The sequence below is a fragment of the Takifugu rubripes genome, chromosome 7 (assembly GCF_901000725.2).
Source record: "Takifugu rubripes chromosome 7, fTakRub1.2, whole genome shotgun sequence".
Classification (NCBI taxonomy): domain Eukaryota; kingdom Metazoa; phylum Chordata; class Actinopteri; order Tetraodontiformes; family Tetraodontidae; genus Takifugu; species Takifugu rubripes.
In genome coordinates this window covers 2,626,340-2,646,898 of record NC_042291.1, presented here as the reverse complement: position 1 = coordinate 2,646,898, position 20,559 = coordinate 2,626,340, and the positions used below count along the sequence as shown (strand labels likewise).

The 20,559-nt window shown below is 46.6% G+C and overlaps 1 protein-coding gene across 3 annotated transcripts in view; it reads right to left on the bottom strand.

Annotated features, from left to right (window-relative positions):
* Positions 1-20,559, bottom strand: part of gabbr1a (gamma-aminobutyric acid (GABA) B receptor, 1a) — a 45,226-nt gene that overhangs the window by 12,208 nt on the left and 12,459 nt on the right. For all 3 annotated transcript variants that reach the window (XM_029839076.1, XM_029839077.1, XM_029839078.1), the window contains 11 exons: positions 20,194-20,354; positions 14,819-14,953; positions 12,310-12,480; positions 11,499-11,600; positions 11,150-11,215; positions 10,807-10,998; positions 8,843-9,088; positions 7,875-7,938; positions 7,080-7,157; positions 1,770-1,920; positions 483-615 (listed from right to left, as the gene is read on the bottom strand). In XM_029839076.1, coding sequence (XP_029694936.1) covers positions 483-615; positions 1,770-1,920; positions 7,080-7,157; positions 7,875-7,938; positions 8,843-9,088; positions 10,807-10,998; positions 11,150-11,215; positions 11,499-11,600; positions 12,310-12,480; positions 14,819-14,953; positions 20,194-20,354 — 1,499 coding nt within the window. The remainder of the gene's footprint in view (positions 1-482; positions 616-1,769; positions 1,921-7,079; positions 7,158-7,874; positions 7,939-8,842; positions 9,089-10,806; positions 10,999-11,149; positions 11,216-11,498; positions 11,601-12,309; positions 12,481-14,818; positions 14,954-20,193; positions 20,355-20,559) is intronic.

Here is a 20,559-nt window from a genome sequence, read left to right as displayed (position 1 = left end):
TCTGAATTCCATTTTTTAACATCACAAAACCTGATTTTTTTTTACACCCACTGTAACAATAAAAATCTAATTTTAAGAGACTCTTTTCTCTGCTTGTCTGGACAGAAGACACAACTGACGACGTGAGCAGATATATAACAAAGGGCAGAGACGCTTCAGAAATGGAAATCTGCTTCTTCCCATCTCATCACGGGTGACAGAAATGCTCCCACTCCCCAATAAAGCTGGGCTCCTCACTGTGTGGATCCCAGCAGATCTATGCCTGCACCACAGAATGCCAAATTAGACTTAAATACTTTATTATTAAGACTGTGTTTAAATTCCTACCGATTCCACCCGGAGAGCGTACGAGATGGAAATCCCGACGCAGGAAATGCGGTACACGCTAAAACATCAAATCCGTCCACGTTTCACACACCAAAACAGAGAGTGAGGATCACACGGCGACACCAGCGTGGATATCTGCCGACAGCGAGACTCACCTGGCAAACGACGGGGAACTGTGACCTGTGGACGTGGTGACCATCGATCCCCAGCGGGAAGACTGCAGCTAGTGCCATCATGCAGCCCACCGCTGTCATGTTGTTCAAGTAAGGCTGTGAGTTTTGGATGTATCTGGATCCAATTGGAGGAGAAAGAGAAGCAATGAGTGTAAAAAAATTGGGTCCGAACCAGCAGTGTGACCTGACCACACCCTGTCCTTCCATCCTTTCAAACATACATTTGATCTATTTGGATTGTTTGGGTCTAAGGGAGGCATCCAGGAATTTTCCAAAGATGTGAAAAGAACCAAAACCAGAACCTTGTTGGCATGCGGGTGGCGTAAAACCCTGCACGCACCCCAAGGCATCATTATCAGATCATTTCTGCCGCCTCATTAAATCTAACATCACTTCCTGATGCTACAAATTCTGTTCAAGTACACTGGAGTTTGGCTGTGAGGAGCAAATAACACAGGAAAATGTTGATTTCACACTTGCAAAGTCTTTCTTGCAGAAATAATTCAGCTGAACATCTCGGGCAAGTTTTTAATTCAGTGCTGCTGGATTTGTGCAGCACTTTCCAAAACCCCTAATTAAATTAATTCATGTAGAAAATGATGTTCCTCCCAGTTTTGGTGGGAAGTATGTTCATGTTGGTTGCATAAATTAGCTTAAAATGTGGCTGCATTTAATGGCTTCTTTGATGGGATCATTTCAAGACACTGTTTTATTTTAATGGCTGTAAAAAAAAAAAGCCTGAACGCAGCTTTAAAGGCGGTTACACATGTGTATGTGTAAACGCTGTTAAACTCTTCTTTTGGCTGGTTTCTAATTGTTCTGTGAATTTTTTTAACAGTTTTTGCGTTCTTTTGTGATATCATAAAATGCACTGCAAATGCATGATAATCAATTTAAAACAGACTTATGTCTCAATCTTAAAATTGCATTTGCATTGCAGCAGCATTTCAGCCAATCACCTGACAGCGCCGGAGGTAAAACTGGACTGTTATTTTCAAAATTACTCCCAGTGAATAATCACAATCAATAATGATGGGAGCAGTTTGTGGCGTGAGTCATTTCCTTTCACTTTTCTGGGCGCTAACAGAGCCTCTCCAACAGGTGACCTTCACATGCCAACGCTCTGACAGTAGCTTTAATTAACCCATCAATCCTCATTATTTTCTGGTAAAAACACCCTTTTAGCAGCAACCAAATGGAGGGACAAACTGGAATTTAGCCCAAATACGCATATTTATACCAAATGACAGTGTTTAACTGTCGACTCACCGGACGTTGCCGTTGTAAATGTTGAAGGTCAGGCACAGGATGCCGAGCAGGATGCCGAGGCCAGCAAAGACAGAAACGGCTGCAAACAGCTTTTGAGACAGGAAGCGGTACTCTTCGATCACCACGGTACGATCCGCTGGAGGTCCGGCGCCTGAATGTGGACAATAAAACACCATAAAACCGGAGCAGAGAGTGCTGACGGCGTTCATCTTTGGCACTCAAAACAGGACTCATTCATCTGCACGGATGGGGCGATAACATGCAAGGATTAACTTTATTTAGCAAGCACCTCGGGCCTGTGATGTTCTTGACTCTGCAGAGCCTCGACTGTCAACTGTCTCCAGTGGTGGATTAATCCTCGCTGGTATTTCCAGCCGCATGTGAGATTCAAATAAACTGCGGCAATGCAGAAACTGCTTTTAAAAGATTGTATTTATATTCCCCCCTTCATTAGGATCAGTGGTCTTTGCTTTTTGCTGAGCCATGTTTACTGGTTCTGCTTCATCATGGATCCGGGTTTGCCTACAGCCTACTCATTATGGTCTGAAATGACTCTGACTGAAACCAACGATCCATTTTGCTGAAGATTTTACAACTCGCTGAGCGACACTTTGGAATCAGAACCCTTTAAGATGTCAGCCTGCCCTCATGGAATCGCTCATCAGCTGACTGAACCTTTGGAAAGGCTTCTCCGCTCTCAACAAGGGACAACTGAGCCTGACAATTTCTGTAACTACCTGACATCGACACCCACTTCAGGGTTTTTTGCCCACTCTTTCTCTCTGACACAGTGATTTCTGTTCCCACCAAACGGCCTCAGAGCTGTCGCCAAATGTCCAAACTATCATTTCATTTCTCCTCTCCTGTGTCACCACCATCAGAACAAGGCAGCTAATTAATTTATTCTAGAACAATCATTGTCATTTTTTATGAATCGTCTGATCTACTGTAATCTAATATTAACTTTAAAGGTGTCCGCCAGAAAACTCCCGTCTGCTCCGGTTGGTCAGTTTCCCATTTCAACTCATTCCAGTTAAACATTGGTAGTTTTCATTTACTTTCCTATGAAGCAAACTGTAAATATGTTCACTGCCTGGCTGCAGCGTGTCTGGTGATCAGCACATTTCCTATAGATGAGTGAACTAAATACTCTTCAGGTTTAATAAAAACAAATATAAGACTACAATCGTGCACTAGAGTGATTCAAAATCACATGTAAGACGTATGTGAAGTGTAGAGAAGCCATAGTTGTTCTTCTCCTGTTGAGGAAAATAGCCGACTCTTTGAACTTTACAGCCTTGAAACAAAAAGTGCTGAAGGCATGAATTTTAAAACAACATAACAGTGATTTGCTGATGTCTAATAAGCTGTAAGTATTGCTTTAAGGTCATAAAAACTCCAGCCTAATTGTCTCCTTCCTCATCCTTATGGATAAAAGCTGCTTCCTCCTTCCCTTTAGTCTCATTCCAGCAGTATTTAACCTGCTTGCTGTAGCCTGGGCTGTTTGTTGGGCTTATGCATATAAGACTGATTAATGTGTATTGATCTGAGCTGAATGAGTCATTATTAAGCGTATAATATTTCTATAGGTTCTCCCCCTGCTCAAGTGTTGACAGGTTCAAACAAAGGCAGATGGATGCGGAGCCGGTTTATACCAGCTTATCTGTGCATGTGTGCATGCATCCTGCACAGCACACGCACCCCATATATGTCACGTGAACCTGCAGTCAGCATGAATAAACCTGCTCAGTGTCATGAGTTAATCTGAGCGTGTGTGGGGGCTCCGGGATTAGGGGCAGCATTCAGCGGTAACTGGTTGGGGTAACGGTTATGGTAAAGTTTGGGTTAACTAGGCTGTAAAAACGGGAACAGAAAATGGACTCAAAGGCCGCGCAGAGCAGCAGAGGCTAAAGAGCGTCATCGCCACACGGAGCCAATCTGTCACTACGAGGGACGTGTCAGAGCGCCGCGCCCTGGAGGGTCGCTGGGTGTCAACGCGCTGATCACGGTCTGTTAAGACGCGTGTCAGCACGTTCACGTAGCTGATGTATATCTGGTGATGAAGGGACGGTGATATAGGAGCTGTTCTGGGCTCATGTTAAAGCTGACATTTATAACGTCCATCACACTGAACCCACATTTACGACTCTTTATGACCTTCACAAAGAGGTTGTTTCAGCACAGCCTGCGTGTGTGAGGAATTTCAGATACTATGCACAGCATATATGGATTTACACCGTATGCTTACATATAAGCTGCATACATTATTCATTGCCCATAAACATAATGCAGTGCAGCTCTCCCTGTACCACATGTGAACTGCATGAAATACACACACAGACTCACACAGACTCACAGCATGTCAGTGTGGTGAATGGGAACACAAATGCACTGACCCAGTTTGTGATGTGCTTAAACGTGTGACATAATGTGTGGCATATGCTGCAAGAGTTTTATCAAAAACAAGAAGAGGGAGAGCGCACAGAGAGCAGAAGTCAGAGCGGAGGACTCATTAGGATCCCACTGAGCAATCCTCCCTTTGAGTTGTGTAAATCACAATCCTGAAGACTTACAGCAGCGTTGGCGTTAAAGAATGCACCATAAAGACAAAGAAATGCTACATCACACAAACGGCAGCTTTGCTTATAAGTCTGGTTCATTTAAATTTGTTTGGCTGATTTTAACTGACTGAAGTATTTTGTTTTTAATTCGCGCACACGTGCTACATTTTCCTGTCATTACTTCCTGTTTCGTGACAAGTTCTCGCTGCGTCGCTCTAATTGAGTCGTAATCCTGTTTACCTGCACTGATCTCGATTTTGCTCCATTTCACCCACTTTCCCCACCCACAACACGTATAACATCATTCCCATGTTTTTCACACATTTACAGAGAATGGTTGACTGTGATCTGAGAGATAATTGCTGATTAGGCTGAGATGAGAAAGAGAGAGAGAAGTGACATCGACTAACTTTTAGTTTATAATTAGAACCAAAACACCTCTGTGAAGCTGTTTTCTTGTCGAAACGTACATGCTTATCCAGTATGTAACATGAGTTACTTAACAACAATATTATCCTGAAAAATACACAATCTGCAGAATAAGTTAATAGGTTAAATGTTGTCTATGAATATAAAGCAGTGTTTAAAATATGAAAAGATTAAATATGGTGCAAATACGACATCACCACAGTCGTATGAAGCCTTTCAGAGTTTCTGCACATGTGTACAACAGGAAGATATACTGCTGTGTGCCGGTGTGCGTGGCAGTGCATTGTGTGTGTGTGTGTGTGTTAACTATCTGTCCTTGATCAAAGAATCAGGACAGGGTGTTGCCATGGAGACCCAGCTCTATACCAGTTGCCACAGCGATTAGGAGTAGAGAGCAGCCAAAGTGGTTGTTAGGGCGACCGTGAAGGGAGTGGGGAAAGTGAGAAGGGTTAAAACTCAGGGTGCACAGGAAGTATCACAAACACACACAACCACACACACACACACACACACATACATGTTTATTTCTAGGAAATAAAAACCCCACTCTGCCCAAGTTTCATTCACCGCCAGAGTTACCAATTAAAAGCCCGTAAGGGGGGCAAACGACAGTCCTGTCTGGGGCAACCTCCTCGCTCTCTGTCACCTCTCCCTCAGTGTGTGTGTGTTCATTTGTGTGTTCAAAGCTTCATGAGTTTGTAATATTGCAAAAAAAACAGAGTATGGAGATGGACTCCCCCCTTGTGGGGGCAATAAAAGATATTTCCTTTTTCTCCTCTTTACTGACCTAACAAAGTGTGTGTCACACAGCAACAGGCCAAACTCGGCCCCCCTGACCAACAGGCCCCTCTAGGGACATGTGAGACGCTCCTCGGCGCTCATTCTTTACGACACAGGCGGCAGACTTCAGGGGCGTCTGGGAGAAGGTCAAATAAAACCCAAATGGATTTTTCTAATCACCCGGCTAGACACTGGAACACACGCCCTCCCCGCGCTCATTCACGAGGGGAGACGCACCTGTTTTGTCAGCAAAGACACTGAAACGGTAGAAGTAAATGTGACAACCTGCATAAATGAGAATAAATAACGAGCAATTACAACCCGCTTGAGTAGTTGAAATGTAATGAAACCGTTGGTGCAGGTGCTCCGGTCATTTAGACACCATTACATCGGCAGAGACACTGATGATGAACCAAAAGCCGAGAAGACAGAGCTGGAAGATTTTAATAAGGTGCTGCTTTCTTCCCCTGGAATTCCGCAGACATGCAAACACACATATAAATTAGGCTGCTGGGAGACACTAATTGTCCCTTGGAAGGGCTTCTGTGGCAGAAATTACTATTATAAATGGGTAAAGACGACAAATTGATGGATAGATAATGGGTAATCTAGTTTTGCATATCTATATCTGCCCTAGATTGTTCCCAGGTCTGGAATTATTACCAAATTTTCAAATTTGGTTCTGGGAAAATGAGAAATTCCAGCACTGTGACATCAAGCATTTCCTTAAAAGCCTGTAAAGCCCAGCTCTCGGAAGGCCGACGCGTGCAGAAATGATTAGTGGCGCACTGTCCTGGCACAAGTGTGTCACCTCTCCCGAGAGGCACGGACCAGTAAACAAGCACAGACGAGGTCTCGCTGTCGGCAGCGCATCATCAGCAGTAATAGGGTTTCCCAGGAAACATGGTGTTCAGCCGGAGTCAGGGAGTCAGCCCCGGCTCCGAGGCTCGATGAATAAGCAGGGAGCTTTGGAAACCCGTGTCCTCGGAGGTGGACGGACAGATGTGAGGTGATGGGTGATGAGATGTGCACTTTCTAAAAACAATCCATCAGGATGACGTGATCCTGAGTCCCGCCCACCAATACGAGCAGTGGTGGCAGTGGCAGCGGCAGCAGCCGTGCTTGATTGCTGCAATTTGCTTCAAAAGTCACACTCCTCCTCTGAGTCATAACTCAGAGACATCTTGATGCACGCGGCTTGAAAATAAAACCAAACACCCACTAACACCTGCTTTTGTTTTCAGTGGGAAAAAAGGAAAAGTACAGTTCGTTTAACGTCTCCGCAGTGGCTGCAGAGATGAATCTGTTCCGTCTTCACCTGTGGTGCAACCTATCTGTGGTCTGATGAAACAATTGATTCTGAAATGCCAGCAAGAAGAATATAAAACCAGTCTGGGTGCAGCCTGTGATAGGATCACGGACAAAGGGGGGGGGGGGGGGTGTTAGGGTGGGACTGTAGTCTGTGAAAGCATCAATCAAGCAAGAACGTGGCTCACAAACGGGAAGCTGCAAGGACACAATGTCGGGAATTCCATCTTACCTATCCAAACATCATTTCCAAACCAGGAGAGATTCTTCTGAGAGCTGTCATAGTAGCCGATCTTCTTGTAACTGCCTCCTAAATGGTTAGAAAAGAGAGAAAACGGAGGGAAAAACCCAGCAGAATGGATCAGGTGTAATTAGAGTGCTCATCTAATGCATTCCCTCCCTTGGTATATTGAGGGAATCATGTTTTCAAACACTACAACAAAACACGAGAGGTGATAAATATTCATGAGGGTACCATTAAGCTATTTTTCCATCGTTCCCTCAGTTTTAGAATAATGGAACGCCTGCGCGCCCAAATAAACACACAACGGGCAAATGAAAGACGTGAGGGTAGAAAAGGCGCAGGAGGAAAGACAAACATACGCCAGACCAAGGGGGAAGAAGGAGAAAAGGACGGGGAATAAAGGAGCTTATGCAGCGGCCTTGACCGGGAATACTGATGAGGCCCCACAGTGATTCAGAGATGCAAGTCGGGTCACCTCATTGTGGATGTCAAATTACCTCAGCGCCACAGCAGGAAATATGAGACACCAAGCAAGGGGGGAAAGGGCCGGGATTATAAATTCTCATCCTTTAGGACGTGTGAGGACAACAGAGGGAGGGAATAATCCTCAACCTTATGCTGTGTGGAGAAACTCATTAAGTCACTGCTGAAAAATAGGATACCATTTCCAGAAATGGCTTAAAAGGAACAAGGACATGGGCCGTAATCAGTCAATAAAGAAATAAACCAATGGATTGTGCTGGCGGCAGATGCTGCTGGGCGAAGCCTGCCTCGGTGTTTTACCTTGCAGTTGTTCAATGAGCGTCATGGCCATCCTGGAGCCCTGGGCATCAAACACCACCTGGCCCTGAGACACAGACAGCAACAATTTCATTTCTTCTGCAGAAACGACACTCATTCCTTGCAGGAATGCTCTGTTATCAACGGAAAGATTTCTTTTGCGGCCAAAGGCTGAATCAAAACACTGACCTTTATAACAAATATAAGTGCAGGTGAGAAAGAAAACCTGCAAACAGCCAGGGTGTGACCACCCTGAGGTGTCCCTGAGGCTTTTAAAAGGGCGTAAATGCTCCTACAGTCACACCACAGTCAAACAATGTACAGATTAATGGCTCTAGAACGGGTCCATTATAGGCTGAATAAATGGGATGACAAACATCCAGAAGGGCCTTGAGAACTTGGTCTGATTTAACTGAACTGAATAGATTAGCTCAGTCTTTAAAATGTGTTTTTTTTTTCATTTATCATGAAGGAGCTGTGCAGCGAGCCGTGGAAGCGATTCTGTATATTTCCTTCCTTCTGGAGAGCCCAATGACTTTCAAAGGCAGAAGGTTTTTACTCCAGATCCAAATAACACTAAAAAAGAGGGTTGTTAATCAGCAAAATGCACCCTGGTCAATGTGAGTATTCACAGTTCCCACCGAGAGTCAAAGAATCTCCATTGTTCATGTAATTCTGTTGAACGCCATCAGGGAAACTGTAAAAGCTCTCAGGTGTTTAAGTTATTCTGAGCAGTTTTCTAAAAAAGAATGAAGATTTCCTCTTATCAGAAGCCCAAATTATAATTTTGCGAGGCCCGGCTCCTCGTCCATGTGCCGTTTAAGCACATCGCTTATGTTCTCCTGCCCGTGATGACCCACAAACACTCCTCCATGAGCACAAAGATCTCTCTTTATAACAGCGGCAATAACCTCAAACATGAATAATGTAGTTATAAGAACAATATCCGTGCAACAACTCGGCTGACTTACAGATACTCCTTCGAAAGAGCTGGTGTTGAGGGCTCTGTAGATCTCCGAGGTGATGTCGTGGTTGTTATAGTTGAAGTCTTCCAGCCTCCGGCCCCTGCCCTTCAGCGGGGCTACGGTTTTATTGAGGGCCAGGGCGAGGGCCCACACAGCGTCAAAGGCCAGGGGGGCCTCCTGAAAGCCGCCGGTCTCCTCGGGGTTCATCCCACCCAGACGAGACATCAAGGCAGCGATGAACTCCTGCGAAGTCTGAACAGAGACGGAGCCAAGGAGCCATTTTGAAGCAAAGCCGACCATTAACAATGTTTTCAGCAGCTTAAAATCAAAGACGGCGCGGCCCTGATTTTCCCCGTCCACCACCGTCTCCGTCCAACCTTCTTTGGGTCTGGATTTAACAAATCGCGTGAATCTTCCACCCTCTTTGTTCCGGTCCTCCCCGGTTTGTCGCCGTTTGTGCTGGATCTCTGAGCCACTCACGCGCGCTCCTGTGAGACCGTCTCGTCTTTGCTGAGCTATTTTAAGTCAGTAATTACTCTTGTAGCTGTCTGCCTCCCAGATGTACCTCTGCAAACTCACAGGATACACACCCCCTTTGTTTCAGCCGCTCCACAATCATCTCTGGTTAACACAGTAGACCTTTTCACTTTCACTCATTCACTCTCTTTTAACCTGCTTTGTTAGTTAGTTAGTTAGTTAGTTAGTTAGTTAGTTCTTCAGTTACACTGAGATCAGACAGTCGCTCCATAAATAACTTCCAGTGCAGTGAACTCTCTCTATAGGTTAGATGCACCTTCAGCCATGATGGGTTAACTTCAGAAGGAGTCAGCACGTGATGTAGAAACAAGTAAAACTAAAGTTCTCCTAATGAGACTGACCTCAGATCTAATTTTCCCTCATCTTTCTGTTCATATTTGCTTTGCTTAAAAGAGTTAATGCAATTAAACTCTAATTAAGACTCTCTCCAACTGACAGCGAAGGGCTCTTCAGTAAACTATTCCTCCTAAACGTGCCGTCCCCGTAGAGTTTGTGGAGCCAGTTGTTTGAGCCCTTAATTCACTTATGATGAATCTGCCTCGCTGAAAAGCAGCCTGATGATTGGCATTTCAATCTGGGGACCAAATATCAGCTGAAGACGTGCTGCTGCGCCATCACCTTCATCTAACTGCTCCGACGAGCCAACTCTGAAAGCAGAAACTGAATGCGACTCGAGGGGCGGCCGCCAGGTTTCTGGCTTTAATCCAAAAATCCAAAAAGCTGCAAAGCAACAGCTGAACTCGTCTCAGCAGGTAGTGACAGGTGGGATACGGACAAAACAACAGCTGCTGGTAAAGTGTAAGAGCAGGAAGAGGTAAAAGAGGTGGGCAAATGGAAAAGATAAGAGCGAAATGCAGCGGTTAACCTGGAGGAATAGAAGGGTGAAGCGGCACAGACAGGTCGAACACCCGGAGAGAAGAGGGAGACGGTCGAACCACGAGAAGGATTGGTGACACCTGAGCAGGTAAACTGTGATAGAAATCCCTAAAACCTTGTCTGTCTTTCTTTCATTCTTTCATTCTTTCTTTCTTTCTTTCTTTCTTTCTTTCTTTCTTTCTTTCTTTCTTTCTTTCTTTCTTTCTTTCTATTCCATCGAAATATGTTTTAATCGGCCAAATGTTCATTGATTTGTCGAGTGGTTTACAAAATTGTGATTTCTGGAAATATTTTTTTTAACAAGCTGCTGCATTTGAACATTTTCTTTATGAATTTTGGACACCGGGACGTAGAACCGGGCGCTTTTATTGTTTGGGTCTTGATGCCCTTAATCACATGCATTCTGATCTATTCTTCATGAGACTCTATAACACAGATGAGTTATTATTTATCAGCGTGAGGATTACATAAGGGGCTGTTTGAAGACAGGGACGATCCCATTTTTGGGTCACTGATTAACACGACTCTCTCTTTAATCTTGCAGACGGGTCTCCTACCATGTTGGAGACGCCCCGCACGGTTTCTGGATTCAGCATGACGATCTCGGTGGTGACGTGTCCCTCCACGGCCTCTGTCATGTTCTCCACCGTGCAGTTGATCGCAGGGTCTTTGATCTTGAACCAGTTGTCGGCGTACCAGCCAATCAGGAACCACACGTACTTCTTCCCGTAGAGCTTCTCCTTGAACACCTGCAGCACGAGGGGGAGGCGAGCACAGGCGGTGGGTGCATGACGAGTGAGACGTGCCACGCGAGGAATTGGCTTCAGACGCTCAATTCCTGCTAATTGGCAGACAGATTCGACCGCCGGGGGTTGAGGCGAGTGGGGGGAAGATACTAACCTCACAAAAGACCTTCCTCGCTTCAGTCTCATAAAAGAGCCCCACAATAATCCTGGCGTCCTGGCGCTGCATTACGACACGGAGAACAAAACAGGGCTCAGTTGCATCAGCTGCAGCAACACAACTTCTCTGTGGCTCAGCTTGATATGACAGCACAGCCAAAGTTCCTGCTGCTTCACAGGATGGCAAGTACCGCCATTCAGGAGTTCCTAATTAGCATGCCGCATTAATTTCCTCTATCAAATCGCCTCTATGCTAATGGCGTGGCATGCAGCTGTGAGCTGAAGAAGGAAGGAGAGGCGGGGAGGAAGAGGAAGCAGCAGCTGAGGTGAATTTTTAATCAAAGCACCTTGAGATTCTTGACAGCGACAGCAGGGTCGGTGAGGAAGCTCTGGCGAACGCTGATCTCGATGCCGGCCTCCTTCACCCTCTCCTCCAGATCGTCCAGAGTCTGCGTGATGAAAGGGAGGGACGGAGTGAGACAGACAGCGAGAGGCAGATACGGGTGAGACAAAGGCTGGATAAGTGAGGGAGCTCAGCAGAACAGAACCGATGGCATAGAGAAGAAAGGTAGAGAGGAAAAAGACCAAAAAAAAAACCTGGCGAGTCATATCAAGGAGATGACAAAGACAAGAAGGAGAGAAGAATGTGAGAGCAAGCTCATTAACCTCCGTTACAGAACCAAGCCAAGCGCTGTGGTATCGACTGCAGCGCCTCTCGATGATGTATTGCTCCATCAATATCTCTCACAACCAAAACTCCAACAATTGACTTCAAAAAAATCCTCGAGGAACATGCGTGAGGATGAAACGCTCTCGCAGACAAACACGCCGCGGCAGAGCGAGGAACGCTCGACAGAACCGTTGTCTGTGCGGAATTTACCCGGATTTAACACCTACATGAACAGATAATGTCTTAAAAATCCAGTTGACAGCAACCGCATGAGCAGCTTTAGATGCAATATCTACATCTAGAATACAAGCAAACGTCTTCAGTGGATGATTCTAATATTAATGTCTTTATTTGTTTTATTTGTCTTCCCACCTGGGATCTAGAATCAAGATCCAGACAGGTCATAAATAGATTATTCAAGCAAAAACAAGCCACACTGTCAGTTCGCATCATCTGCTTTAAGATGTAGAAGGTTAAGAGGTACTGACGGAGGTGAAGACTTCCGTCGTCTGCTGGATGGTGGCGATTCGGGTCCACTTCCACTTCTGGAAGAGCTGCACCCTGGTGGGGTTGTGGAGGGTGGCCGATGGGTGCGTGCGGAAGAAGGTGGGGAAACGCTGGCGGTTGGACAGCGCCGGGGAGCTGGAGCCATAGGACAACTGTGAAGCAGGAGAGCAGCGGCTCAGAGGTGACACATGACAGAGTGGGAGGAACGAACAGGAGGATGGTGGTTCTTCCCCGACGCACGGCCCCCTCCAGGGAAGACAGCTGATGTTGATTTTAGCAACATTATTATTATTTGGAAATTTTTAAAAAATCTATTTCAAGGATTTTTATGGTAGACTGAGTGTTTCCACGCCAGCAGAGACAGCGGTGGAAAATCCCAGCCTGAAACAATTAGTTTCACGGTGACACCTGGAAATGAAATCCTCGACAGGTCTCCTTTAGAATGAGGTTGCAGCCGTTTAGGGAACCATTACAGATGCAGCAGCCTCTCCTCCTCTCCAGCACTTGCCTCAGCCCCATTACTGGTACCACACTGAGCTGTTCACCATTGAGAAATGAAAAGGGTCCTGATGATAAATGCCAAATGTCACCTGCAATGTGGACTCTCCACAATATCAAATCCCTGTGGGTGGAGAGGGAACCAGGGAACTGGCAGGCTCAGAATGAGGCAGCTGATCTGGAAAAGGCACATGCTCGATCAGAAAGGCCTATGTTTTTATAAGGAGCACAGGAAGAAGGTCTTCCAGGCTAAAAACTGCACGGTTTTGCTTCAAGATATAGAATATATTCAAAGCAAACACTCAAAAGTAAACATGCAATAATTGGAGGCTGCAGAAGAGATAAAATTAATCATTCCTGTTTCTGCGCCCCAGAGCGGCCGCAGTAGTTCTACACTGAGCTTTGGGAGCAAAATTAACACTGATCAATAATTTACTAGAGAGATAAATGGCAGCGGGAGCAAAGTGTTGTTCCTCTAGATGAGACAATATCTGATTCATTTGCTAGCTAATATTAGCGGCATGGGCTACGGTGCTAATGATGCCTGAGATTGACGCCTGGTGTCTCATTCTGCATCTACTGTTGGTCGTTTTGGACCCAATCATGGTTGTTCACCCAATTAAAACTCCAACATGACTAAATGATGAGCGAGAAGACATTTTCTAGCCAAGCAAACTGAAAAAACAGAAAGTTAGCTTTGTCCAAGCTTTCGTGGGCTAAATTTCTTTAGTTAGAGCTGTTTGTTTGTTTGTTTGTTTGTTTTAGTGTTGTTGATTTCAGGAAAGACAAAATGCCACAAAGCTGAAAAGGCAGCTGATGGTCAAATTAACTGGCATGGCCATGGCCCCAAAGTTGTGCAACTGGAACCAGTTCCATTAGGGAACACACAAAATGTCTTGATTTTCAGCTCCTCTCCGCTCTTGTATTATGGGATTGATGCCAAGCTAGAGCTCCCACTGCAGTTAAACTGGGAGATAGAAGATCAGATTAATGCTGTGCCAGAAGGAGCAGGTCGAGAGCTATGGCTTCATCAGTCCAGGAAGGAGGGATGTGTTCTCATTGCTCTGATGATGCTGTTTGACATGTGAGGAGGATCCTGCCAGCAGGGTGCCTATAGAAATAATTGAGTGTGCTGGTTAGGAGGCTGTGCCAGTGGTGGCATGCAGTAAAGACAGACAGATCCCTTTGTGTGTGTGGAGTGTTGACTGATTGCACTGAGGCAGAGCGAGGCGGAAATGAAGATGGTAGAGATGGAGCGGAGGAAAGATGGAGGGGGAAAAAAACAGCAGAGCGGCTCCAGGCTGTGACAGCAGATGCAAAAAGAGGATGGCAAAATGTGGAACAGATTTTTATGGATCATGAAAGAAAGAGTGAGAAAAAGATAACAAACAAAAAAACCAGGGCCTGGTTCCAACAACTGGAACTGATTGTTCTCGATGACTAATCTCTGGATGAAACTTCAATAATAAAGGACAATAAGCTGATTGCTGTGAGCGATGGAGAGGCAGATGAAGCAAAGACAAAGAAGGAGAGAATTTATTTAATTGATGAAGCCATAAAAACTCTCTGCAGGATTGTGCTGTTTCTCCTCCTGCTTGACTACAACACGTTTGGAACAACATCCCATCCCATTTGTCAACATCACCATACACCATAACATCACTTTTTTTTTTTTTTTTAATCCTGGGAGGTGCTGACATGAAGCTCCTACGGTGACCCAGGTGATCGCCTGAATCACTGTCGCTCCATTTAAAACACCACTGTGACCAATGAAAGAGAAATATTAAATATTTATTCAAGTTTAAAGAGCAAACTGAAACCAATAATGATACATAAGCACCTTAGTTGCCACTTTACTGAGTAAATCTGAGCTTTTAACACCTCTGATGACCTTTGACCTGCTTTGTCAGTCATATAAAAGAGAAACAAAATCAAAGAATAGTTATAAAGTCTGTCTCTGCAGGACAAGTCTTAGATGTCCTCTTCACTCACCACTATGAGGTTCCACATGCGCGCGGCTTCAGCCACCAGCGTGGAGACGCCGCTGCAGCCGGGCATCAGGACGATTTTAAGAGGCTCCGTGTAGAGGAGGTCATAGAGCAGCTTGGTGGCTTCTCCTGGGTCACACTGAGAGAGACAAAAAGACAAATGGTTAGACAAACGGACAGATGGAAGCGTGAATCAATAATGAGGAGGACAAACAAATTAATGGGACTTGAAGAAAATGTGGGTTAGAACCAAAGATGGTGGGAGAAGGAGGAGGAAAGCAGCGTGGTGAGATTAGAACAGAGGATCAAGGAAAGGAAGAAACAAACGAGCAATGAAGTGAGGCAGGGATGAAAGAAAAAAGATAAAATAAATGTAAATGACAAAGATGCAGGGTGCGGGAGAGCATTACATCATGGGAAAGAGAAGACGAGCACGAGAGAAGAGGACAAAAACAGAAAGCAGAGGGGGGGAAACAGCTAAGGTCAAGTTAAAGCAAAGGAAAATGGCACAAAAAGGGCTGGAATCAGCAAAAAGAATGCAAATGTGAGATGAAAAGACAGTGTGGAGGAGAACAACATAAATAGATGCAGCATTAGAACCCGGAAAAACACAAAGATGGAAGAAAACCAAATGACAGACAGACGCCATCGGTACAGCATGGGTACCCCACATCACCGCGGTGACGGTCGATCCAGGCTAAGATTAGCGCCCGTCTTCATCAGAGCTGGACTGACACATCTGATCACTCGCCATATGATGATACGAGATGATATGATGGGCTTTGCAAACACGGTCACACCTGAAAAAACCCCTCCAGATGTGTGACACAAACAATCAGAGCTGCGCCGCTGACGCCAGCACCTCCTAATGGGTGTGATGGTTTCAGATCACATCTTAGAGGACGACCTCTCACTCTCCCACAGAGATAACCACTCCTGACGGCTGGGGAATGTGCGCAGCGTTGAGCCTTATTGACCCACACGTTTTCCATGAACCCTCCATCGGCTGAAACCGCAGAGGTGTCGACCCGTCTGAGGAGAAAAGCCCTGACACTAACACGCACGTAGACTGTAGAGGGACCGGTGGCTGCGGCTCCTCTCGTTGACAATATTCTGCGCCCTTCTCCAACCTTGACTGGGATCATTCCAGAGTGGAGCAGCTCAAGGTGACCACTCACGGTCCAGCGAAGGGCAGAATATAAGCAGCATACTGCTGCTGTGAGGAGCCGCTGCAGGAGCTCCACCTCTACCGAACGGTCAAAGCGAAGGTTGACTGTCCTGGTGGCCGCGGTCCTGTGGGTGTAATAACGCTCTCTTTACGTGATTATAAGAGTTTATTGGTCCGCAGGTCGTCTCTCAGGCTTGCTGTTAGCAAACCCTGACGACCAGACGCACGTTGAAATGTCCTCTTCACAGTTTTAGTGAGCATAATTTGAGGTTCTGTGACTTTTCTGCATCTTAAATATCTCCACAGCTAACAGCTCCTCCACAGCCTACTCAGGTCAGGGGTCGATGCTCTGCTCTTATTAATTGGTGCAGGAAGCTTTTGGAGCCGTTTTGAGAGCAACGCTGATGTGTGCATGTGCACTTTTACCTGGATCTTCGTTCAGATATTTAATATTTAACCAGATGTTCACCTGATAAACTGGTTGGTGGTTAACGATGAATGCTAAGGTGACAGTTCATACACGGTATATTTCAGTGTTTCTACAAGGATTTTGTCTTTTCGTCCAAATAAACTCTCTGTTTATCTTGAAGACAAGTGATAACCTGCAAATAATTTGTTAAATATGTTGACGCACAAACTTTCCTGTGGTGTCATTATACAATTAGCTTAGCTGTGAATGAAAGAAAGAGAGAAAGAGATCAAAATAGGGCAGAACCCAACTTAAACGCTGGGTTTGCAGAAGAAACAAATCCTCGGTGCCAAAATTAAAGGGAGCGCCCCGAAGGTCTTCAATCCATCCAAATAAACACCCCAGAACCCAGAACGGAGGATTTGCAGCCTCTACATGAGCCCAGATTTACCTCACGCACCACTGACCGTTTCCAGGTCTGTAGCCTTAAAGTATTGATATTGATGGAGGAAGCAGCTTCCCATGGTGGAACCTGACAGCGGTGATGAAGCTGGGAGAGGCTGCAGGTTTGCCCGGCGATCAATCACTGCAGCAGCTGCTTTCACAGCTCACGTCCTCCTCGCTAAACTAAAAAAGCCGGCGTGTGCTTGCGCTGCATGTCGGATAATGAGGAATGCCTTTGGAATGTTTTTCATATTGTCTTATTGATGGTTGTTTGTGTTGGCTGTAGCTGAGGGCTGCTGGCCTGCTGAGAGGCTCATGAGCTGCCTGCTGTGTTCGAACCCTACATGTACACATAAAAAGAATTTACAGAATTTGTTTTCCCCACATTAGAGAGCTGCGAGAACAAAATGCGGCCGTACACACGAAGAGGCAGAGCTAACCTGAACCTACTGAACTCGGAATTAAGAACAACCTAATTAGCTCACCTGAACAACTCCAACCTGCTCTATTCAACTAAGAAAACATGCCAGTCACAAAAGGGGACGAGGGAGATGGGAAGGAAAAGAGTATCCCATAAACTGGGAGAGGAAAACAGGGCTGCTGGCAGGTGAGCAATAAAGGATGAGGAATATCTGCTATTCTTGGAGGTCTGTCTTCTACAAACCTCTGGGGTCATCACCATTTCCACTTTCATTCCTGGCTCCCCTCGGCTCATGAGAATACCTGGTTGATGGCCCACAAATCCAATCTCTCTCATACACACACACACACACGCACGCGCACTGTAAAATGCACTGGCACAGCAACACGCTTGTACTTCTGTGCTGAAATTCCCTGAACTGATATCAGTGTTGGGTTGACATTCATGTTCCCATCCGTTGAGCCCAATCAGTCCAAAACCGGTTCGTGAGAACCTTCATGAGATCCCCTTTATTAGCATCACACTGCTGTGTGCCTGCGATTAACACAAACAGAGGAAACCTCACTTCAGCGACGCCTGGACACTGACGGCACCGGAGCAGATGAGAGGCGGGTTCTTCTATATTCGCAGGGACCGAGTGTGCCAATGAGCAAATTCCAGAAACAAGGTCACGAGCAACAGCGTCTCGTGGAAACGAGGAGACGACAAATAGCAGCAACAGTAGCATGTTGATGGGGAATCACTGTAGCAAATTTCAGGGTCAAGAAAAGCAAAACCATCAAACCAACGAGCACTATCCAAAGCCGTGCACGTGCCTGGACGTGATTCCAGGAACAAAGTGACCTTTTTGTAACCAGTCTGATCCAGTGAGCTCCATCCAGCACAAGGACTCAAACTGTGATTCCACATTGAATAAAGTGACGAGGCGCCGCTCATAACACAAGCGGGGGTTCAGCTGCCTGCGACACCGCGCCCTCCCGCTATACACCTGTGGGATGCGCGGTGGAGACGGCTCACGCCGCAGTAACGACAGACAGCTGGAACACTGGACATAAGTGAGAGGGAGCACCTTGTTTCGCCATCTCTGAATCTCCACCGTTAATAATTGATCAAAGTTTGCAGTCTCCGCTTTGATATATCCATGGCAACAGCCTGTGTGGAGTGTGTGTGAGTGTGTGTGTACATGCCTCAGAAGGCTGTAAATAGTCTGATGCTGTCACCAGAATAGCGGGAGCAGCGAGCCTCTCTGCGACCACGGGGTATCTCCCCCCGTTAAGAGGACAGGCTGGGATTAAGTGTTGGCGGCCATGAATATTGTATGATGTTGAACAAGATGAAGACGATGCTCGATACCGCTCGGCTCAAGAGTGACAGACGTGCGCGCGCGCGTGTGTTTAGGCACCTGTTGCCGATGCTAATGCAAGTCTATTCGACGGCCCCCTGCCGGTAAACTTTGAGCGGACGTTGAAGCGTGCAGCAAAGTGGGGGCCAGCGCCTCAGCGGGTTTCAGCGGCGCCGGTCACACCCTCTTCTTCCTCTGGCGTCTGAAGACTGAGCGCACGCCGCCAAGACGTGTCCCCGTCTCTGACCAGATGAACGGCGTTGAGCGTAAACGGAATGAATCCCTCTTTTTAATTGCTTCTCTCTGATCCTCATTACAATTATCAGCCAGAAATGTGGGGGAGAAATCATTAAAAGTGCAGCGAACCCACAGCAGAAGCACCCCCCCCCCCCCCATTCACCCCCCCCCCCCCCCCCCGACCCTTAATTTACAGAAGTAGCTTCCGTTGTTGTTTTTCAGCTGCTCTAATAAAAGAATCTGCATCTGTGAGACTGAGGCAGATCCTAAATCACAAGCACCAGCGTCTCCTCCATGAAATCCTCTCCTGCTTTGTTTGCTACATCTGCCTGGCTGGAATCTCAGAACACACACACACACACACACACACACACACTTTCATCCGCTCGCCTTTTCACACCGCGCAGCGTCGGTTCTTCGTGCATCCAGAACATGCATTTGCGCGGATACTTTCGTGGAGCTGAACCCTTATTTGTTTCCGAGGTTTGCTTGAAGAGTAACTGTGTTGCCATGCCAACTCTGGCTGATCTCTCTCACTGACACACAACGCTCCCTCTCCCACTATTCTGTTTTTAACAAGATTCCAATGCAGAGCCACATACGCCAATCAGAATAAAGCTCATAACAGGGTTCTAACCAGTCCTGGTTCAGTTAACAGTTTGTTGCCCTGGTTGTTCTCCAGGCTTCGGTCCTGCGGTCTGATTGATAAAGCCGCTCCAAAGACCAGCCGGGGGGGGGGGGGGCAGACATAGTCTTTGTTTTCATGCGTCTCCAGTCATGCTGTCGCCGAGCAAAAAGGGCTCCTTTTCCAAGGGATTCAAACTTTTAGGGAAACATTTGGGACGGGCAGCAGTGACAAGCAGAGAAGATTTCTGACAAGCATAAATTATGATTGATTGGAGTCGATGGGCCCGGCGGGGGGGGGGGCTGGGGCAAACTGGGACGAGGGGAAATTAAAGTAGGGGAGGGTGGATATTGGATTTATAGCAGATGATCATGCTGACATTTGAAAATACCAGCGTGATTAATGATTGATGAGCAACAAGCGGGAGGTGTGCGCGTCTTCATGGAGCGCCAGCGTGCACGCATGGCAGCCCGCTTTATGGAGCTGAGGGAGGACCTGAAGGTTAGTTAGCAGCAGGGTGACCTTTTGCTAAACTGCATCTCAGAAACATGTCATAGAGGGAAAAGGTGCTTCTAAAAAAAGGCACGTTTGTATTATGTTGCCACGACAACGAGGAATGCATGCGATGCAAGACCCGAATGCAAGCAGAGTAAATAAATATGTTAAAGTCACCCAGGCTGCAGCAGCAGCAGCAGCGGGGTCACCGGCTCGAGGAGCCTCCACATGCACTCACCATGCTGTCATAGTGGATCAGCTCCAGCTCGTAGTCGGGCAGAATGTCGCTCCTGTTGTTCACCAGGTCCAGCGCCATCTGCGCAGAGGGCATGCACGCCTGGCCGCCAGGCCAGCCCCCGCTCATGGGGAACAGAGCTCCGATGTACAGCTTCTTCTTTCCTGCGGACGGCCGTGGCCAGAGGAGGAAAAGCGCGATGAGAGACAGCCGGAGAAGCCTCGCAGGTCGCGGAGCACTTTGGAGAATGAGCGGCATGTCTGAAGGTGAGCGAAGCCCGAGCAGACGGGCTGCAGCCGAGGCTCTTTTGGATCTTAGGCAACTAGGAATGAAGGCTGTCAACACGTGTCCGGCTCCTTTAAGCAGCCT